The 19,422-nt window shown below is 31.7% G+C and overlaps 3 protein-coding genes across 5 annotated transcripts; 1 reads left to right on the plus strand and 2 right to left on the minus strand.

Annotated features, from left to right (window-relative positions):
• Positions 1 to 4,718: 4,718 nt before the first annotated feature.
• On the minus strand, positions 4,719 to 6,636 carry LOC114185056 (cytochrome b5-like). Of its 2 annotated transcripts, XM_085674080.1 has the most exons (4): positions 6,444 to 6,578; positions 5,535 to 5,645; positions 5,345 to 5,411; positions 4,719 to 5,244 (listed from the first exon to the last, which is right to left on the minus strand). In XM_085674080.1, exons 2-4 carry the CDS (start codon positions 5,580 to 5,582, stop codon positions 4,988 to 4,990), a joined length of 372 nt encoding a protein of 123 aa, XP_085530206.1. In that variant the 5' UTR covers positions 5,583 to 5,645; positions 6,444 to 6,578; the 3' UTR covers positions 4,719 to 4,987. The 2 variants fall into 2 exon arrangements, with proteins under 2 accessions (XP_085530206.1, XP_027928353.1); XM_028072552.2 differs by lacking the exon at positions 5,535 to 5,645 and having other exon boundaries at positions 6,444 to 6,636.
• Positions 6,637 to 10,847: 4,211 nt separating this feature from the next.
• On the plus strand, positions 10,848 to 12,494 carry LOC114185057 (large ribosomal subunit protein uL13w). The gene is made up of 4 exons (XM_028072553.2): positions 10,848 to 11,210; positions 11,671 to 11,787; positions 11,898 to 11,985; positions 12,163 to 12,494. Exons 1-4 carry the CDS (start codon positions 10,939 to 10,941, stop codon positions 12,304 to 12,306), a joined length of 621 nt encoding a protein of 206 aa, XP_027928354.1. The 5' UTR covers positions 10,848 to 10,938; the 3' UTR covers positions 12,307 to 12,494.
• A 918-nt stretch (positions 12,495 to 13,412) lies between these two features.
• LOC114185058 (uncharacterized) lies at positions 13,413 to 18,746 on the minus strand. Of its 2 annotated transcripts, none has more exons than XM_085673531.1 (5): positions 18,600 to 18,746; positions 17,928 to 18,067; positions 17,789 to 17,842; positions 17,515 to 17,566; positions 13,413 to 13,888 (listed from the first exon to the last, which is right to left on the minus strand). In XM_085673531.1, the coding sequence occupies exons 2-5, from the start codon at positions 18,011 to 18,013 to the stop codon at positions 13,679 to 13,681; spliced, it is 402 nt and encodes a 133-aa protein (XP_085529657.1). In that variant the 5' UTR covers positions 18,014 to 18,067; positions 18,600 to 18,746; the 3' UTR covers positions 13,413 to 13,678. The 2 variants fall into 2 exon arrangements, with proteins under 2 accessions (XP_085529657.1, XP_027928355.1); XM_028072554.2 differs by having other exon boundaries at positions 17,928 to 18,079.
• Between the last annotated feature and the right edge of the window lie 676 nt (positions 18,747 to 19,422).

Below are 19,422 nucleotides of genomic sequence, written 5' to 3' on the forward strand. Positions count from 1 at the left end.
ACAAAGTAGTACATGGGCCATAGCCCTAAAGAAAAACCCAAAGAAACATGAAGTCCAGCCCAGGTAGACCTCGCATCTGCTCCCATCAATAAATTGATGATCATCGCAAAAGTAGAAGAACAACATACAACACAATCAAACAAGCAAGGGTAAGCTAGAGCCAAAACCATTTCGCCAAAGTAATCAGATACATATTCACAGTCCATTATACATACATCACACAGGCATGTTAAGACCTTCCAACCAATACACTAAGACTCGACTCATCCGGATACATATAACCTAGTCAGATTCAGCGGATGCTTGCACTTGTGGTGGATACCTCTGCTCACCCCCGAGCTATGTGTTACAAGTGTTTCAATGAATCAATTTCCCTCACCACAAGGTTAGCCCTTAATGAATTTCAGGCCTCCTACTACTCTCACCACAGGAGTCAGTCCGCTCTAGGTGAGACTAACTGACTCCTTAGAGTGTCAGGATGCAACCTTACCTTGAATCCTTACCTAGTTATACAAATGGGGCACCACCATGGACACCCACTAACAGGGGCCATGGGATTACGTCCCAACCATTGAAGCACGACCCTGAGAATCTCACCTAGAGATCCCAAGGAATTACGCACTAACACGGACCAACATTCTTAATCAATCAAACGAATTCAGCATGCATACACATATATACATATACATCACATATAGTTTCTCATAATTCACCTCTTTCGTATTCTCAGTCAAACCATACCAACTCATTATTCTCGAACCATGAATATGGAACTCCGTCTCATATCATTATCATGCCACATTGATACCAACCCTTTCATGTCTCATGTCGAACTAATACCAAACTCATCATTTCAATTCCATGAATCATCTCATGCATATATCATACTCACATCAGGTTAAAGCTCATAAATCATAACTCATACGCCCTCTGATTTCATGTATACTCATTCAATTCATATTTTAACATAACAATACAACCAAACATGTACTTAATACCCCAAACAAGAATTCCAAACAGTACCCACACATCCTCTCGCCCAACCCTCGCTTAGGCCATAGGCCCTCGCTCAGGTGAGAGGAGTCCTTTCGCTTAAGCGATAGGCCCTCGCTTAGGCGAGATTTGCGACAGAGGCGAATGGGTGTTTCTCGCGTACTCGCTTAGGCGAGTCCTCCCTCGCCTGAGCGAGCCCACCCCTCGCCCAAAAGTGAGGCCCCTCGCCTGGGCTGCAACTGCAGCGACCCATCCTCGAACTCCCACGCAAGCTCGCTTAGGCGAGTGTCTCTCGCCTGAGCGAGATAACACCTCACTCAAAACTAAGACCCTCCGCCTGAGCGAGAGCTCGAGTGCGAGCTAGGGTTGGTTCTCTACAAGTCTCACCTAGGCGAGACCAAGTCGCTTGGGCGGGATTAACAGACCACACCATTGTTCAACCTGCATCAGCTATACGTTCGCACCCAAATAATATTTCCAGCCATCTCATACGTTCACAACAACATGCAATCTCAACCAATCACGATACAAACACACAACCACAAAAAACGCATCACACAACTAGAGGGTTCTAGCTTCCCTTACCTAGGAATAATCTAGCACAAGACCTTGACGCTGAATAGAGGAACACCACAGCTCTAGGAAAGGATTATGGAGCTGGAAAAAGAATAGCAGTGGGTACGTTACGGAAACATTAACATTGGCTACACAATAAGACTAGAGATTGGAAGCTATGTGTTGGGGAATACTTACGTGAGTAGAACGAGGTTGAGCTAGGCTTGAATCTGGTTAAACATTGAAACCCTAACGAAGTGACGGCTGCGACTCTAAGCACCAAGGGAGCAGATTCTGAAAGTGTAGAATGAGTGAATTAGGGCAGACTTTGAGGTGGTTTTATCCTTTGGGCCAGCCCTTAGGCCCAATAGCTTAAAGACAGCCCTTAAAACTTTAGGGCAGAAAACTGGACCTTACGGTCGTTATCCATAAGTAATCACCGATAACCAAAATCCTTAGGTAATTATCGACAAATTTTGATCTTAAATAAATATCGTAATATTTTTCTTTTTCCTTCTCTTTCTCATCCAACGTTGTTGTTTTTGGCTTTTAAAACAATCAATTTTTAACAAATTTAAAAAAATATACGTTCCTAGCATATTAAAAGAAATTTTAATATATGTTTAAGAAATTTTATAACCAATGGATTTTAAAAAATATATGTTCCTAGCATATTAAAAGAAATCAATTACTAACATTTATTAATGAATTTTGTGAAGAAATGGTCAAAGTTCAAAACTTGGAACTCATTTTACCAACGGAAATATCAATTGGTAATAAAAAATTTATATTATTAATGAATTTTCTTAGCAAATATTTTCATTATTAGTAATAAAAATTTTAATTTATCGATAAATTTTAACTATGAATTTTATTGACAACAAATATTTTTATCAATAATTAAAATTTTAAAATTTGTTAGTAAATTTTATTTTACCAACAAATTTATTTTCCTCTATAAATAATTGTTTATAATTTAACAATTTCTTATAACATATCATTATTATATATTTTTCTTTTTCTTTTTAATTTAATACTCAAATCATTTTTAATATATTTTTATCCTTGAAGTTTCTGTTTTATTTAAATTTAACTTTTTTTTTCTTAAACTTAACTATTTTTGAAATTTGAGGGTAATGATTGTTTGAAGCGGTTAATTTTTAATTTGATAAGAGAGTTTGATGTGCATGAAAGAATTTGAAACCATTATGCTCAAGCTTCAATGTCCAACATTTGTTGTGAAGGACATGACTCTTCAATTAAAGGAAGAAAATAGATTTTTAAGACAAAGTTTTATGAGTTTGTTGTAGTTGACAAGTATAAAGCATCATTAGTGGCAAATGGATACTGCCAACAACGTAAAATTGATTATTCTAATGTTTTTGTCTTTATTGCATGCATGGATATATAACAAGGAGGATTGTGATACTTGCAACATGTAGGGGATGACACATCCAATTTGTGTTCCTTCATATGTAGAATTAAGTGACCAGAAAAATGTGTTAGAAGACTATGATGCAAGTTTTCTATATGACAGACCCAGAAATAATGCGATTCTTCCTTGGTATTGAAATTTTGCAAAATTCAGAAAGGATTTTCATGTGTCCAAAAAGAATATAATATTCATATCTTGAAGAAGAATGGAATGGTTGATAGTAAGCATGTAAAAATTCTAATTATTTTAGGTTTTAAGATTAACAAAAACGTAATTGTGAGTTAATTTAAGCAAATTATTCGAAATTTGGCATCATTTACAACTACGAGACTAATATAAGGTTTAGTGTGAGCTTACTTAAAAGTTATACATCAAAACCAAGTTGATTACACTTACAAACTGATATATATATATATATATATATATTAAGATAGTGAATTCAAAAAATATATTTATTTTATATTTCTTATCATTTATTCATAAGTTTTCCTATTAACCACCCTCCCCCATTACTTTGTTTTTCTTCAATCTATCTGACTTTTCTTCTTAATTTGTTTTTAAAAATTTAAAATTACGTTTCTGTAGAAAAAAATGCATATTTTTAAATTCAAATTGATATAACTTTAAATTGTTTTATTTTTAACAATGTGGATTTATTAATTATCTTACTTCAATTAATAATCATTTAAATATTAAACAATCACATTAAAAAATATTAGTATAATATTTTTTTAGTTGATGTTAGTATATGTTATTTTTTAGTTAAATATTTTAACTAAAAAAACAATAATTTTGATTAAAATTGATTTAGATTATTTTCAATTAAAATTGACTATAATTATTTAGATCAATTGAAATAATTTTTTTTTTTCAACATGATTAACTATAACTTTTTTTTACGATTTTTAGATTAATATCAATTTGAAATTTATCGGACGAAGTGAATCCTAGTTCTAATCAAAATTGAATATTCCCTCTTATAATTAAGCGTATACAACACTGTTATAAGTTATAAGGAAATGGTTTATGTTTTATATAAGAAAGCATTGCACAAAGAATCAATAAATTTGTGACATTTAACTATATTCGTATCTAATATTTATCCTAATTCGACATTCTAAGATACTTTATACACACAGAGAAAGATCTAATCTATGAAATAAATAGTTTATAATATTTTATTTTTTAATTTGGATCCACGATTATAATTATATATTTATTATATTTTAAATTCTTTTTACACTTTTTTGAATTGGTGTCTATTAAGTCTTATGATATTCAAATAAGCAAATTCTATATATGCATTTGATCACAGCCACTGCGTTTGGAAATCATAGTACAGTAATATGTTGATAACACTGTATTTTTCAATGTATATCAAACATATTCCAATCTTTTCGTTACCATATAAATAGTTAAATTTAAACTTGTAAAGATCATAAAGTTCAACTATATAAAAAAATACTCATAAATTTATCGTCATAAAATTCTTAAGGTAGAAGTAATATTAATATTTTATCAAGATCAGGTGTCTCTCTTGGATAAATACTCTGAAAAGACACCCCACAAATAAAGAAAATGGATTACATTTCTTCCAAGAAACCTTAACCATCTTCCAAGTGCACTTGTTAAAGTAGTGTTATGCTTTGTGTAGATTTAAAAATAGTGTTTTCTCATAATAGTGAAAATGGAATGATAAGTCTCAATTTTACATAAGAATTAAATGTTCAATATGCTTTCCAAAGATAACTTTATTAGTGTAACCAGAATCTCATACACTTCAAATTCTAAAACTACCAGAACTTTAAGGAGCAGAAAATTGTTCTAGTAGCTTATCAAGGATAGGGTAAGACAACCAAAAAATCAACAACAAATGACAGTGACAAGGAAAAACAGAGTGGTATATCCTATTCATCCCACAAAATCCTAGTTTCATAGAACAAAGCAATCTATATTTGATATTAATGGTTGAACAAGATTCAAGTGTTCATGCAGTTTTAGTGGCTATGTTGATTTGTTATTGTAGAAACGAACACCAATTGCAATACCCAAGACAATCAGAGGAACTAGAAACTGCAACATCTTGGTCATGAAACTTGATGATGCGTTGTTCTGATTATTTTGGATTTGTTTTGGAGGAGTTTGTTGAACTTTGGCAGGCACGGTTGTTGGATCAATGTCCCCAACATATAGATCCTTTAACATGGCTCTAGCACTCTTACTATGACCAACATCCTCAAAGTCATCAGTAGCATCTTTCCCTATAACAAATGACATTTTGGGTTGTCAAAAATACATTATTTGAAAACATATAACTCAAGTGTGTGACATCAAGTTGGTATATGTAAATCAAATATACACCTGTGGAAGACAACAAGACATCATCACCACCAGGATGGTCATCTAAGAACTTTGTGACATTATAAACCTGTTTCAAAAAGAAAAAAAATGTATAATACTAAAAACAATATATTAATAAGTGCTTGCTAACCTAACTTGAAAGCTCATTAAAATTTAAATATGATGAGAAAGAGAGAAATGAAATCCATACTTCATTAACTTTTATATGTTTGTGTGTATGTAGTGGATACAGTGGCATTAAGATATCACATTCTTTTGAGAAGCTTCATATGCTTTGAAAAACTCTTAGATGCAAAACACACTAACACAATACAAAAACAATGTTATAAAATTATTTAAAACTTTCCCATGTTGTAGTTAATGTTTAAGTAGATAACATAATTCACTCCTTTTCTAATGACATTTATAGTAATATATACATCAAACTTCGGAACATCACTTAAGTTGATTATAAAAACAAAGAGAATTAGTATAACAATGTTTAGTTGACCATAGAAAGAGGGATACAAAAGAAGGATAATAATAATGTGATATTATGAACATATCATTTGTATTAGTCAGGTTTAGGAGTTGTGAACAAACAATGTGTTGTATTAAGCACACCGATGAATAACAACAAAATCAATCTAATCTTGATTTGCGTAATTGAAATTCTTATTGAATATACAGAAAATTAATTGAATTTCAGAGATAGTTCAATACCAAAAGAATCAATTTTATGGTGATTCATGTGATCCACAAATAATCACTTCTCACATTGCAAGCAGAAATATGAATACCAACACCCATTTGCAAACCAGAGTTAATTAATAGTGATAACCAAAATTAACCCGCCACACAAATATCCAAAACGTTCACCATGTGTTTGTGAAAAGGATGCATGCTTCATCAATCACTAGCATATAATGTTATTCAGACTAGACAGAAAGATACATACAAAGGGAATCTCAAGATCAGATCCAATATTCATTGTTATGCATGATTCCATTTCATTTGAGCTTTTTTAATGAATACCCAAATCAAAAACACAAAACCTAGATTGTAGAATCAAAAAAATATTTGCATCGATGCATGTATGCATTGGTAATATCACACACACCTTTCCATCAATGATAAGCCAACAATCTTTGGAGTTGTTGTGTTCAGAAACTTGCGCCAAAGTGTAAACCATGCGCTCCCCACCCATTTATCTTAGGAGAGCAATGATACAATGTTGTCTTTTTGAAGAAATTGATGATTAAGGAAGGTATTTGGTATTAAGATGTTAAAAGAATTTCAAAGCGTGCAACATGTAGATCGGTAAGAATGGTTAGTTAGTTAGTTATATGAAATTATTAAGGGGAAGAGATAGTTACCTTTGGGCCCAAATAGTATTGTGATGTTTTACTCATTTTGTGTTCACACTGTACAACTTTTATATTTAAAATTATTTATTTTGCTTCCTATAAACTTTTTAATTCTTCAAAATGTATAAGGACTTAATAGATGTATAGAAACTAAAATAATGAATAAATTCTATATATAATAACTAAAATAAAAATGTTGTAAACAATAGATGGATCGATTAAATCTAAATTTGTTTGTACGTAAGATTGCATGCAGTCACTAAATTTAATTTATGAAATTATAAGACTATTATTTTAGTGTTTTTAAATTATCAAACTGTGTTAACTATAATTAGTAAAATATTAGTAATTATTTTAATTAAAATTGTAATAGGTGCATGATAAAAATTTAATTTGAAAAATGACGCATTATATATATATATATATATATATATATATATATATATATATATATATATATTTTGTAGTTACATATTTTAAATATTTTAATTTTGTAATTAACTTACGTAATTTCAACATTTTAAATATATCAAAATTAATTAAATAAATTATTTTGAATCACAACACGTACGTACAAAAATCGATACATAAAAACTTTGATTTTACTATTTAGACTTGCTTCTTTGTAATATAATGTTTTTAAAAGCATACTTGAAAGATAAAACACTATAACAAAAATTATATTACATAACAATAAATGATTTACAATATCTAAATATTTACATTAATCATGTCTAATAATTATAATTATATTTAAATCTGTAATCAAATTATGATTATATGGTTATTAATTGATCATGTTATGGATAATTATAAGATCATTAAAATGATAACATTATGGATGACAATCTTCACTATAAAATTGTTATAAGAGCCAGGTTGTTGATGGTTATTTTCATTACAAGATTGTTAAAACAATTAAATTATTAATGATATATCGTTGATCATAACTTTCATATTAAAATGGTCTTATATTGTTGAGGATGACTTTCATTATAAATTATTAAAACAATTATGTTGTTGATGACAACTACCAGCATAAAATCCTTAAAACAATTATACTATTAATGATGATTTAAGCAATCTAGTCCTAATAAAAAAATGTTTATTAACTCAAATAATCTTATTAATACTATTGTTGTTAAAACCTTGTCAGTCAAAAAAATTCCTCTAGAAAAAAAAATTGGAGGAAAGAATTTAATATGTATGGCAAAAATATAAATAATAATTAAAAACAAACACAAAAGAAGAATTCAAACTGTAATAGAAGTGAAGACCACTAGAGTACCATGTTTGAAATATGAGTGTTTCATCTAAAGTTTGAAGGTGATATTCCTCCTTTCCAACTATTTCAAAAGTTCAATTGGTCTCACCCATCTACGCGACAATTTGTTGATAACGTGTTTGAGTTGAGCTTTTATTCAAACTCAATATAAAATCTTGAAGCTTCATGGTTGAATCCCAAATGAATATCTTAACCCACTTCTCTATAGTAACTTTAATTTGAATATGACCTTTCTCTCTTTCTCTTTAATAGTACACAAGTCACTCCATCATCATGCTTAGGTCCCTTCTTTAGTATAAAGGTAAAACCTAGTTGTTGGTTGAGAAATCTCTTTTAGTAACATAACATATATCCCATACATCAAATAAAGTGGGGTTTCCTTGATCGTGGATTAGAGCATTGTGTGATATGATTATAACACATGTAGAAGTGTCTTAACTTAGTGTTAACTAATTTTCTTTTCAAAACCCTTATCAATACTTTATTATAACCTCTTATTGACCACTTGTTTGTAGAAGTTTTATTGATATAAATATTTGTTGTATATCCAAATCTAAATATAACATTTTTCATATTTATTTGAAAACTAAGTTCCATTGTCTGTGACAATTATTTGAGGAACTCTAAATTTGAACATAATGGGGTTTTGTGTTAACTATTTAACCCAATTTGTTGAAATAACAACAATAGGTTCATCTTTGATCACTTTGAAAAATTTTCAACACCAACAATTAGAAATTTCATGTCTTAGTACTTGTGAAAAATGGTCTAAAATATCTAGTCCCCATGTATTGAGAGGTGAGGGTGAGACTATCCAGTGAATTTTGTTGTAGAAAGCTATACATAGATTTGCAAACCATTCATGTTTTTCTTAAACATTGGAATTATGAAAAACATTTGTTATCTACCTTTGACAAAAACCTTGATAAAGATGTCAATCGTCTTGTGAGTTGCTTAACTTCATTGACACTAGTTGGACTTGCATATTGATGATATTAAAACATTTCCTTATATTGCTCTCAATGCCTCTTTGAATCAACATAAAATCCAACAAACTTGCCATCTAGTTTTCAAATTTAACTTTAATGGATACTTATTGTGTCAAACAATTCAACAAAATTAACATAATGTTCCAAATTTTTGCCAAGCAAGATTGAAGTAACTTATTCATGAGTTGTTTTTAAGTGGCAACCAAATCACATCCCTATGTAACGATAGTTTGAGGTTTGTTCCATAAATAATATATTTTCTTCATCTCTCATGTGCATTTAGATATGATTTTATATTGAATATGCATCCATAAAGGTTAAAAGTTCATAATCAGATGTCTCATATGCTAAATTGTTTATGTTTGATAAAGAGTACAAATCCTTTGGGCTTTTTCCTTATTAAGATTTGTGAAAATTTTTCACATGTCACTTTTTCAATGTTTTGTTTTACCATCATAACATTTGTCCACTTGGTTGGGTATTTGATCTCTTGAACACAACTTACATCTAAAAACATCTTTGTTTCTTCTATCATTGTACACATCTCCTCTTCAAACTTCCTACATTTCTAAATGGCTATCTTAACAATATGATCAAGGACTAAATATGACATGAATTTTGGATTATTATATAGCATATAAATAATTAATTAGGAAAATACTTCCTTATTATAACATAACAATCATATTAATTATTCTTCAAACTTTGAATCAAAATGTACCATATCCCTCACTTCTTTTCCCACTTCTAGCATCTTTTATTTATTTTATAGGTTGAGTTTGTCAACACTAATCGTGGATCTAGATATTACAACTTTATCTCAACATTTTAGTTGACTGAGACAAAACTCCATCAATTTTCATACTTCATCACATTATTGTTATTTGTTGATTGAGTAATATAATTGTTACTTTGTCCAATGACATCAAATATTTTACTTTTTTTAGTCATAGAAACTAATGCTCTTAGCTTATTCAAAGAGGTCTTTCTAATAAAATGTTGTACAAGACTAATGTATTACCGACCAAATATGAGACATATGTATCAACATTGTTCCTAAGCTTACACTTTAGTTGATGAATCTTATGAGTATTATCCTCTTATGGAAAAGTAAAAGTGTTAAACACATTTGCAAATTTTTGTTACGCTTTAACCTTCAATTTTACCACAAATTATCTTAATCTTACTTTCAAATCTTACCTTCTACAAGTTGAAAAAAATTCAATGTTTGTTAAATAAAAATGTAAAAGACAAGAATAATCTAATTAAACTTATGAGTCAATAGGTGATAGTTAAATATGAAAAATATTAAATATAAAATATATTGGTATGCATGAAAAATATTAAATATAAATATATTGGTATGCTTGCATTTTAAACTCAAAGATAAAATTGAAAACATTGAATTTTTATTATCAAAATATTGACCCGGAGTCAAAATTGAAAAGAATATCAAGGAACTTGTGTTTAATATTTTAGAATTTTTTTTACCACAAAAGCAAAGCCATAAAGAATTTTTACCTCTTCTCTAAATCTAGATGATGATTTTTTTATTTTTTATGATTGCTTACTTAATTGATGCAATTAATTGAATTTTTTAATCATTTATGATATAATTTTACTAATGTGACAGAATTACCATATAATTAACATTAAATTTTAAAAAAAAAACTTAAAACCCAACAACATATTCATAATTTAACTGAGCAGCAAAAAGAAAAAAAAAAACTAATAAAATATAAAAAAAAAAGTAAATACTTTTAATTTGGTTGAGGAGCTGGGTTTACAGTTCAACTTGTTAGGCCCGTTGGATGAAAAGCCCAACCCACACTCTCCCACAGCAAAAAACCCTAATCCAGTAATCCCTCTGCGCCTCCCTCTTATACTCAAAACCTTAGCAGTCGCACACAGCAGAAGAGACCAAAGAACCAACCTTCAGTGTTGTGTGGGAGAGAGGAAGAGAGAGAAAAAAAAATGGTTTCAGGGTCAGGGATCTGCGCGAAGAGGGTGGTGGTGGACGCTCGCCACCACATGCTGGGAAGGTTGGCCTCGATCGTGGCCAAGGAGCTTCTCAATGGGCAGAAGGTGGTGGTGGTGAGGTGCGAGGAGATTTGCATCTCCGGCGGACTCGTGAGGCAGAAGATGAAATACATGCGCTTTCTCCGCAAGCGCATGAACACCAAACCCTCTCACGGCCCCATTCACTTCCGGGCTCCCGCCAAGATCTTCTGGCGCACCGTTCGCGGGTTAGTGTTCATACTCCTTTCACCCCTTTGAAAAAATCATGAACTGTCGCTTTTTAAATGTTTGCAATTGGTATGACTGTGTATAATTTTAAGTTTGAGTTCTGAAAGTATGCTTTTTTTTCCCATAAAATTATGAAGGTCTTAGTTAATTGACGTGGATTGATGTTTACAGATGAAAATTTATGTGTTTAGAATGAATGTAGTGTTTGAATTTTAATTGTACATAATGGGTTTAAGTGATCTTTGTATTCAACCTTTACTAGATGGATAGCGTTTTGTGTTTTGGGGATTAATTTATAATTTTTGCAATGATAGATATGTTTCAATGATGGATAGTGGGATAGGGCTTTTCGATGTTTTGGGATTACTGTGTAATTTTTGCAATATTAGGGTTTGCGATGAAGGGTATTGATGTTGTTAATTCGTGGGAAGTTTCTCTGAAATGTGTGTTTGTTTGCAGGATGATTCCTCACAAGACTAAGCGTGGGGAAGCTGCTCTTGATCGATTGAAGGTTTATGAGGGTATTCCTCCTCCGTACGACAAGACTAAGAGGATGGTTGTCCCTGATGCTCTCAAGTGAGTTTTACTTGGGTTTTCTTAGAAAATTAAATTTTGGTTCTTCAATCTGTTTTGATATTATTGTTGTTGTTATTGTGGATACTGAACTGGTGAATGGAATTAACTAGGGTGTTGAGGCTTCAGAAGGGTCACAAATACTGTCTTCTAGGCAAATTGTCATCTGAGGTTGGATGGAACTATTATGATACCATCAGGGTGAGTTCTTGCCTTCTGTGTATTTTTTATTGTACTTCGAATTTCGTTTTTTCCTTGGTGAATTGTCAAGTTAAATCAATTTGGTCTCAGTGTAGCATAATGGGGACTAGATTGAAGCTCTGTCACTTTTTTGAAAATTTCTTATTCTGAGGTTTCTAATTGCTATATTGGTAACAGGAACTGGAAAAGAAGAGGAAAGAGAGAGCACACTTGTGTTATGAGAGGAAGAAGCAGCTTGCAAAATTGAGGGTGAAGGCTGAGAAGGTTGCAGAGGAGAAGCTCGGTTCCCAAATTGAAATCCTTGCTCCCGTTAAGTACTGAGTAGGTGTATGGTAGTTAGTGTTTTGAAGTTTTGGTTTGTGGTGTATACCCAATTGAACTCCATTTCAGTTTTGCTGGTCATCTTGGACTCTAGATATGACTATCTTGGAAGTTGTTTTACTTTGTTTGCTTTAGAATTTTTATGTCATCTGATTAAGTTCTATTACATATTGTTTTTTTTTGTTGTCTCTATGGTGTGATATATTGTGGCATTTTAATTTTACCTCCTGCATGAAGATGGACTAAATGCAATTTTTACCTTAAGTTTTATGCTCAACACGATACATCGTTTTCTAGTATTTGTAATTGTGTAATTCGATAGAGATCAACTGTGATCTGAAATGATGTAATATGATATCAAAGGGGAACGCATACCCCAATTTGGTCTCGTTCGACACGTTAACGGATTCGATCTGAAAGGCAATTGATCCAAAGGATCAAATATGTGAAATTGCTATAAACAATCTTTTTAACATGTAATAGTATCTACCAATGTTGTCTTCGTCAACTTGTTAATTCCTTATGATGGGATGTCAAAAAAGTTGTGAAAGTCATGTAATTTTAATGCATTACAAAGTCGTTATGTTCTTTTTGAACTACAAGGCAAAATATAAGTGACAGATCAAATAGATTAACCGATTGATGCCACTGTCAAGCTAATATTAAGTTTCAATAAGATGATAGTTTCATTCCTTGGTTTTTTTACTATGCCTTTTGTTGTGTTGAAGTAGAGATTCATTAAAAATTTAATATTAATATTATAGAATTGAATGACAATAAAAAGAGCATAAACTGACCATGAATGTTCTCATCGTTAATTTACAGTATGTAGCTATCCTATATATTGAATTCTTATATTCCATAATTTTACCAGATTACAAGAAGAATCAATCTTACGAATTTGAATGTTGAGGAATGAAGAATATTTATTTAAAAATAAGAGGGAAGCAAAAAATCGATCAAAACCAGGTAGAATCCTTTTGTAGAGGGAAACAAAAGTTCGTGATATTTTAGGTTCTAATTTCAATTTTTCATGTCATTATACATAAAAATAAAACATTGGCAATATTGCAAAGTTAAAGAATAAGAAGTCAATTGAATACCTATTGAATGAAATGTGATAATGTAATTAATTCTTGGCCTTAGAAAGACAAGGTGTGAAGAATAGTTATAAGTGATACAGAAATGAGGCAAGGTACCGTATTGCCAATCAAAAACGCCGAAATGGCATCCAATTAGTTGTCGTTTCTAGCCAGTTATAATATTTTTCTCTTGATGATCAACTAAATTCTACACTCCGACAATTATCATAAAGCATTCCAATATGGTTGTATTAGAACAAAAAAATTGATAACAAACAAACTTTGTTTCTTCATCCATTGCTTTCTGTATGTGAGAGGGAAGAGCTATTGGAGGCATGTGACTCAGAATTCTTGTTGAGGATGAAACCTTTACTCCCAATGTTTTTGAAAAATGTCATAAAACTCTTAACACCGTCATCTAGATTACTCTGCAGCATTTGAGGGGAAAACAGTTCTGGCTTTTCTGAAGCTTTTTTGACCGAGATTACTGCAAAATTTATCTGCAAAAAGAGATTGTGAAAGTCACAAGTTAATGGAGTACTAATACTTCGACACATTAACACTTTTTCATTCATATCATAATAGTAATTAGATACAATAAAGCATTTTCACCAACTTTGCTCTGATCACATTACCTTTGCTCCCTGTATTTGTTTAGATATTAAAATAAAACTATTTTTTTTTTTTGAAAAATTAACGGTTCTTACTCATAAGAAATACAAACAAACTATTTAAGAAGTGGTCACTACTGATTTACCTCAATAACGTGGTTAATCAACACTGGAAACAAAATTTGATTTAACAAATTCTAACATTTCAGTTGACCATATACGCCAAACAATTTCAAACTTACAATCGTTACATGATTTTGATCCTCTCTACTTCTAAAACCTATTTAACTATAACTCAAACTACAAAATAATGATGACTTTAATAAAGCCTACTCCACGTCTTTCATTTGTTTCTATGGGTAGGCTCTCCTCCTCATTTATATAAGGCAAAACGTTGATCACAAAGTTGTGGCATTCAAAACATGTACTGTTTGTTTAATTAATGAGGCTTGTAAATGTGAATTATGTTATGCATTGCCAGTATTACAAAAGGCATGTGGTTTGACATTGCTTAGTTTCCAAACTTTTCAAAAGGTTTATATACAATGACTCTCCATGTACCTTCAAAGTGGGTAGCAAAAGGGCGAGACTTGCCTGCATGAAATTGTGGGGCTAGTTCGGGCTGCATGTTGCAATTCATTCTCTTGCTAATTCTCCCCTGCATGTGTGATAAGGATGTCCAAGTCCTTTTGCTGCTTGGTTTAATTATTTATTTTCCTTTTGCCTTTGGTTAATGTATATACTTCACAATCTTATCAGATTTCCTATTTTTTTGCCTAGTCAATGTTGGACCCTTGGCTTGCGGTAATTTTGGCTTCCACGTTACGTAAACGTTGGCTAGCAGGTTCCATGGCCTCCATTTTCTCCACAACATTCATCCTTTTCTTTTGTAACCTAAGGAGGATTGTGTAGGTCAAGTCTCCATGTCCTGTAAATAGGAGTCTCTCCTCTAAAAACACATCTTCACTCCTTCTATGCTCTCCTCCCACTTGGGTTCTACTCTTTGGTGAGCGCTTGCTAGTTTTGTGATTCCCAATACCACTCAAAAAGTTCCTATTGTACCTTGGGAGCTTACACAAGATACTGCGAATAAGTCCTTAAGAACCGTGCTCATCCACACCTTAGGGAATCATTTTATCCGTGTTCTTAACCAACTTTCATTACAAATTATACATCAATTTGTAGATCTCAGATCCAGGGATACTGTATTTGTGGTAAAAGCTGGCTTAAAACAGGAACAATGTGGTTTCCTGAGGGCGTGAATGAGCATTGCTCTTAATGACTTATCCATAGTTTTTTTTTTTTTTTTATATAGGCAAAGAATTATAATAAATGCTCCAACCCTAAAGCCTACACTTTTACATTTGAACACCTTCCACATCAGTTAATATATATATATATATATATATATATATATATATATATAATCCATCCATTATGCAAGCGTCCTAGAGTAAAACAGGAACCTCATGGGTGGTATGCTAAGGATCAAAGAATCAGCAAGCACAAGAAAGTAGAATCCAAGATGGAAGAAGAGGAGAGCGAGTGAAAGTGTGATTTCGGAGGAGAGGTGAGGGAAGTATTTATTGGGAATGAAAACATGACCTACACAGTTACACGTTCCAGAATCTCACTAAGTTATGAAAGAGAAGGATTAAGACTGCAGAATAGGAGGGGGCCAACATTCACATAGAACGTGCAACGGCCAATGTAGGCCAATGTAGCCATTCAAGGTTCAATGGTGAGACATCTAGGGCAAGGGTCCCCAATGTTCACATAGCCAAAAAATAACGAATCTGGATATATATAAACCAAAGACAAAAAGAAAATAAGTATATAAATCAAATGGTAAAAAGGACCTGGACCTCCTTATCAAACACACGTGCAATGGGGGGAACCAATCACAAATTGAATTGATTGAACACAAAAACTGCAAATGAGACCCACAACTTCATGCACACCATACCCACAACCTTGCTAGCCACTTTGAAGGTATATGAAGAGTCTTGGTATAAACACTTTGAAAGAGAGGATAGGAAATATGGAATTTGGTACCTTTCGGAATAATCAAAATACGATAGTATTCCCCATCAACTAATAGTCACTCTGGTAACATCATAGTGCATTAGATATGATACTTAAACAAATAGAAGTAAAGTAACTCGGCCTCTTTTATACATATGGCAAGTATTTGATCATGAGTCATGTGCAATGAATTTAACTGTCTATTTGTGTTGTGAAAAACTGATGAAAACATGAACTAAATGTATGTCTTGAGGCATGTATATCCACTACACTTAAGGACTTAGCCGCAGTGTGTTGTGCAAGTTCCCTAGGATACAATAGGAACTTTCCGGATTTTCCGAGGAACTCAGAAACTAGCAAGAAATACTCTTAAATGAGTAAATAACCCAAGATTTTAAGAATAGATAAAAGGGAGAGAAAGAAAGAATGAGAGAAGAGAAGTAGAGAGAGGGCACGAGAATATGTTTTTGGAGGTGAGCAAAATAGATGGGGAAAGGGTTTATGATGAGCCAAAAATCCCCTAACTTGCGGAGGAAAACTTAAGCAACAAACCTAACGTTCACACTACAGTGGCTTGCGGAAGATGGTTTACAACGTTCAAGAATCGATTGTAACGCTTTTAATAAAAAAGGTAGGTAGACACCGTTGGTTTCTTATTGCAAAAAAGGAGGAACAAGCTTTTGCAGTAGTTTTAGTGATTTTTGTGTTAAAGAAGGTATTATCCAATAGTGTTCCTTTTATATAATAAGAAACCAGCGGTACCTACACTTTTAATTAAAAGGGTTACAATTGATTCTTGAATGTTGCAAATCATCTTCCACAAGCCACGATGGTGTGAACATTTGTTGTTGAAGTTTTCCTCAACAAGTTATTAGGAGATTTTTGGCTCATCATAAACCCTTCCTCCACCTATAAATAAGGGCTTATGCTCACCTCCAAAAACATATTCTCGAGCCCTCTTTCCGCTTCTCTTCTCTCATTCTTTCTTTCTCTCCCATCTATGTTTTCTGAAAATCTTTGGTTATTTACTCTTCTAAGAATATTTCTTGCTTGTTTATGAGTTTCTCGAAATATTCAGGAAGTTCCTATTATATCTTGAAGGACTTGTGCAACACACCACGGATAAGTCCTTAAGGATAGTAGATATACACGTTTCAGGAAATACATTTGATGGTCATGATCCTTGAATCTTGATCCTATATGCATATTATCAGTTACATTTTCAAAGTCATGCTCGCAGTGTCATTGAAAAAAAATCCACCAATTAAGAACATCAAAGACAATCAATGATAAAACTTATAATGAAGTAACAAAGATGAAAATATCGGAGCAAGGTATAAGAATAAATCAACAATAGGCCAGCTAAAAACAATGTAAGCAATAAACCAATGGTGATGATAAAATCAAGAAAATAGAAATATATTAAAAGAAGTAAATGCTTGGCTCAAAACAAAATGATGCTTCTAACAATAATAAAATCGTAGTCATACTGATTGTGAGGCCTTCTGCACCAAGGCTTTGGCAAGTGGCAGTATGCAAAACCTTCAGACAGAGAAAGAAAGAAAAATAATTAGCAAGTAATCAAGTATAAAAAAAGGTGTTTTGTTGCTTAGCTTGCGTATAGAATTTCCTTTACTTTTTTGCACTCCATAAATTAGAAAGCTAACCAGTAGATCGCACACACTGTTTTTAAAGTACATAATTTTCTTTTTGTGCATTCAAGAGCCACATAAAAAGATTTAATAGAAAAGGGAAATATCTTACATTCCTCTGCCTCCATCAAGTGCTTCCTCTGCTGGGTCTTTCCACTCATCGATTCTATCAGACAAACCAATATTTGAAAAATATATTAGGGGGACAACATTAATACATATGAAAGAGACAGATAGGGTAGAGACATTACACCCATCCATAGCGACGGTCAAACAGAAGCTGCTTAGAAGATTGTCTGGAATTTGAAACATTGACTCTTGAGTTTGTAGATTCCATCTACCACACTTATTTGCTAGACGGAGATAATAAGGAGTACCTTTGAGTTGATAACTGGAAAAGAAGCTATAACAACAAAGAATTTAGACAGTCAGATATTCGTTTAAGATCCAACATAGGGGTCATTTTGCATAGATAATTTTAATTTTATTTTGATCCAATCTCGAAAAATATATCACCTTAGCAAAACTTTACTAGGGTTAATATACAATTTCATCCGATACTCTTCACCAGGTTTTGTAAAACAGTCTGTGACAATGATTATTGTTGCCACAAACAGCCACATTTGTCCCTAATTTCTCACAAGTTCAAAGATTGTGATGAAACCTTCACCAGTGGGGTTGCTATATAACTATTACACCAATCTAAGAGTTACTGAGCATCCAACTTTGAAAACTTTTCAACACAGACGACGTTAGTGTATAAATTGTATACCCTTAAACAGAACATAAAGTTCTCTTCATTCTGAGAATTAACCGATAAGTTAAACGGGGAGAATACGTAATCAGTGACATTTCCAACCGTGAAACTAACCCAGAAGTACCACAAGTACAGGAAAACGAAAATATACAAGGAAATGAGTTACCTTTGGGTAAAAGTTGAAGCTTGGAAATGGGTGTGGCTCAAAACAACTATTGTGTAGATGGTGTGAAGAAAGAAATGGGTTTGTTCGAAGCTGCAGCAGAAAAGGATAAAGCTGCGTGAGATTTTTCTTTTTTTTCAAAAACATAGATCTTTGGGCGAATAATCTTTTTACAAATTACTTTGTTATTTAATATTTTTCAAATAAAAATATAAAATGTTGAAGTAATATAAATGTAGTATTTTGAATGTACAGTGTAAATGTTTATGCTTATATAATTAAAATTTGAAACTTACAATAACTATTTTATAAAAATTTTTTATTAATTCGAGATTTTACGTTAAATATTCGAGCTTAATTGGAACAAATTATTACAATAATTAAATCATATATAAATACTATTAAAAATATAATATCATAATTTTACGATGTTAAAGTGTAAATTCTTAAACATAAATTAATAAGTTAACTTTTAAAGAAAATATGAAAAGTATAAGAAATTATGTTATCATATTTAAATTAAAGTTTTAATAACATTTATCAATATTTACTATTGACAAGAAATTTACATGTACAATAAAATAAAATGATAAATATTTTAGTACTTTTAAGAATTTTTTTTGAAATAATTTATCATTAAATATTTTTAACTGAATTAACTTACACCCATGTTGGATTAGTTGAATAGTTATTTCTGAAGTTGGTTTATGATTTCTTTAAATCCATGATTATTTAAAATGAGCTTGAACTTTCCTCGTATGTATAAAAATATTTGGGTTAAGTATGTTTTTAGTTCTGAACTTTGACCTAAAATTGGAATTTGTTC

Source organism: Vigna unguiculata, chromosome 5 (genome assembly GCF_037176805.1).
Source record: "Vigna unguiculata cultivar grain cowpea cultivar isolate G323 ecotype 2 chromosome 5, ASM3717680v1, whole genome shotgun sequence".
NCBI classification, from domain to species: domain Eukaryota; kingdom Viridiplantae; phylum Streptophyta; class Magnoliopsida; order Fabales; family Fabaceae; genus Vigna; species Vigna unguiculata.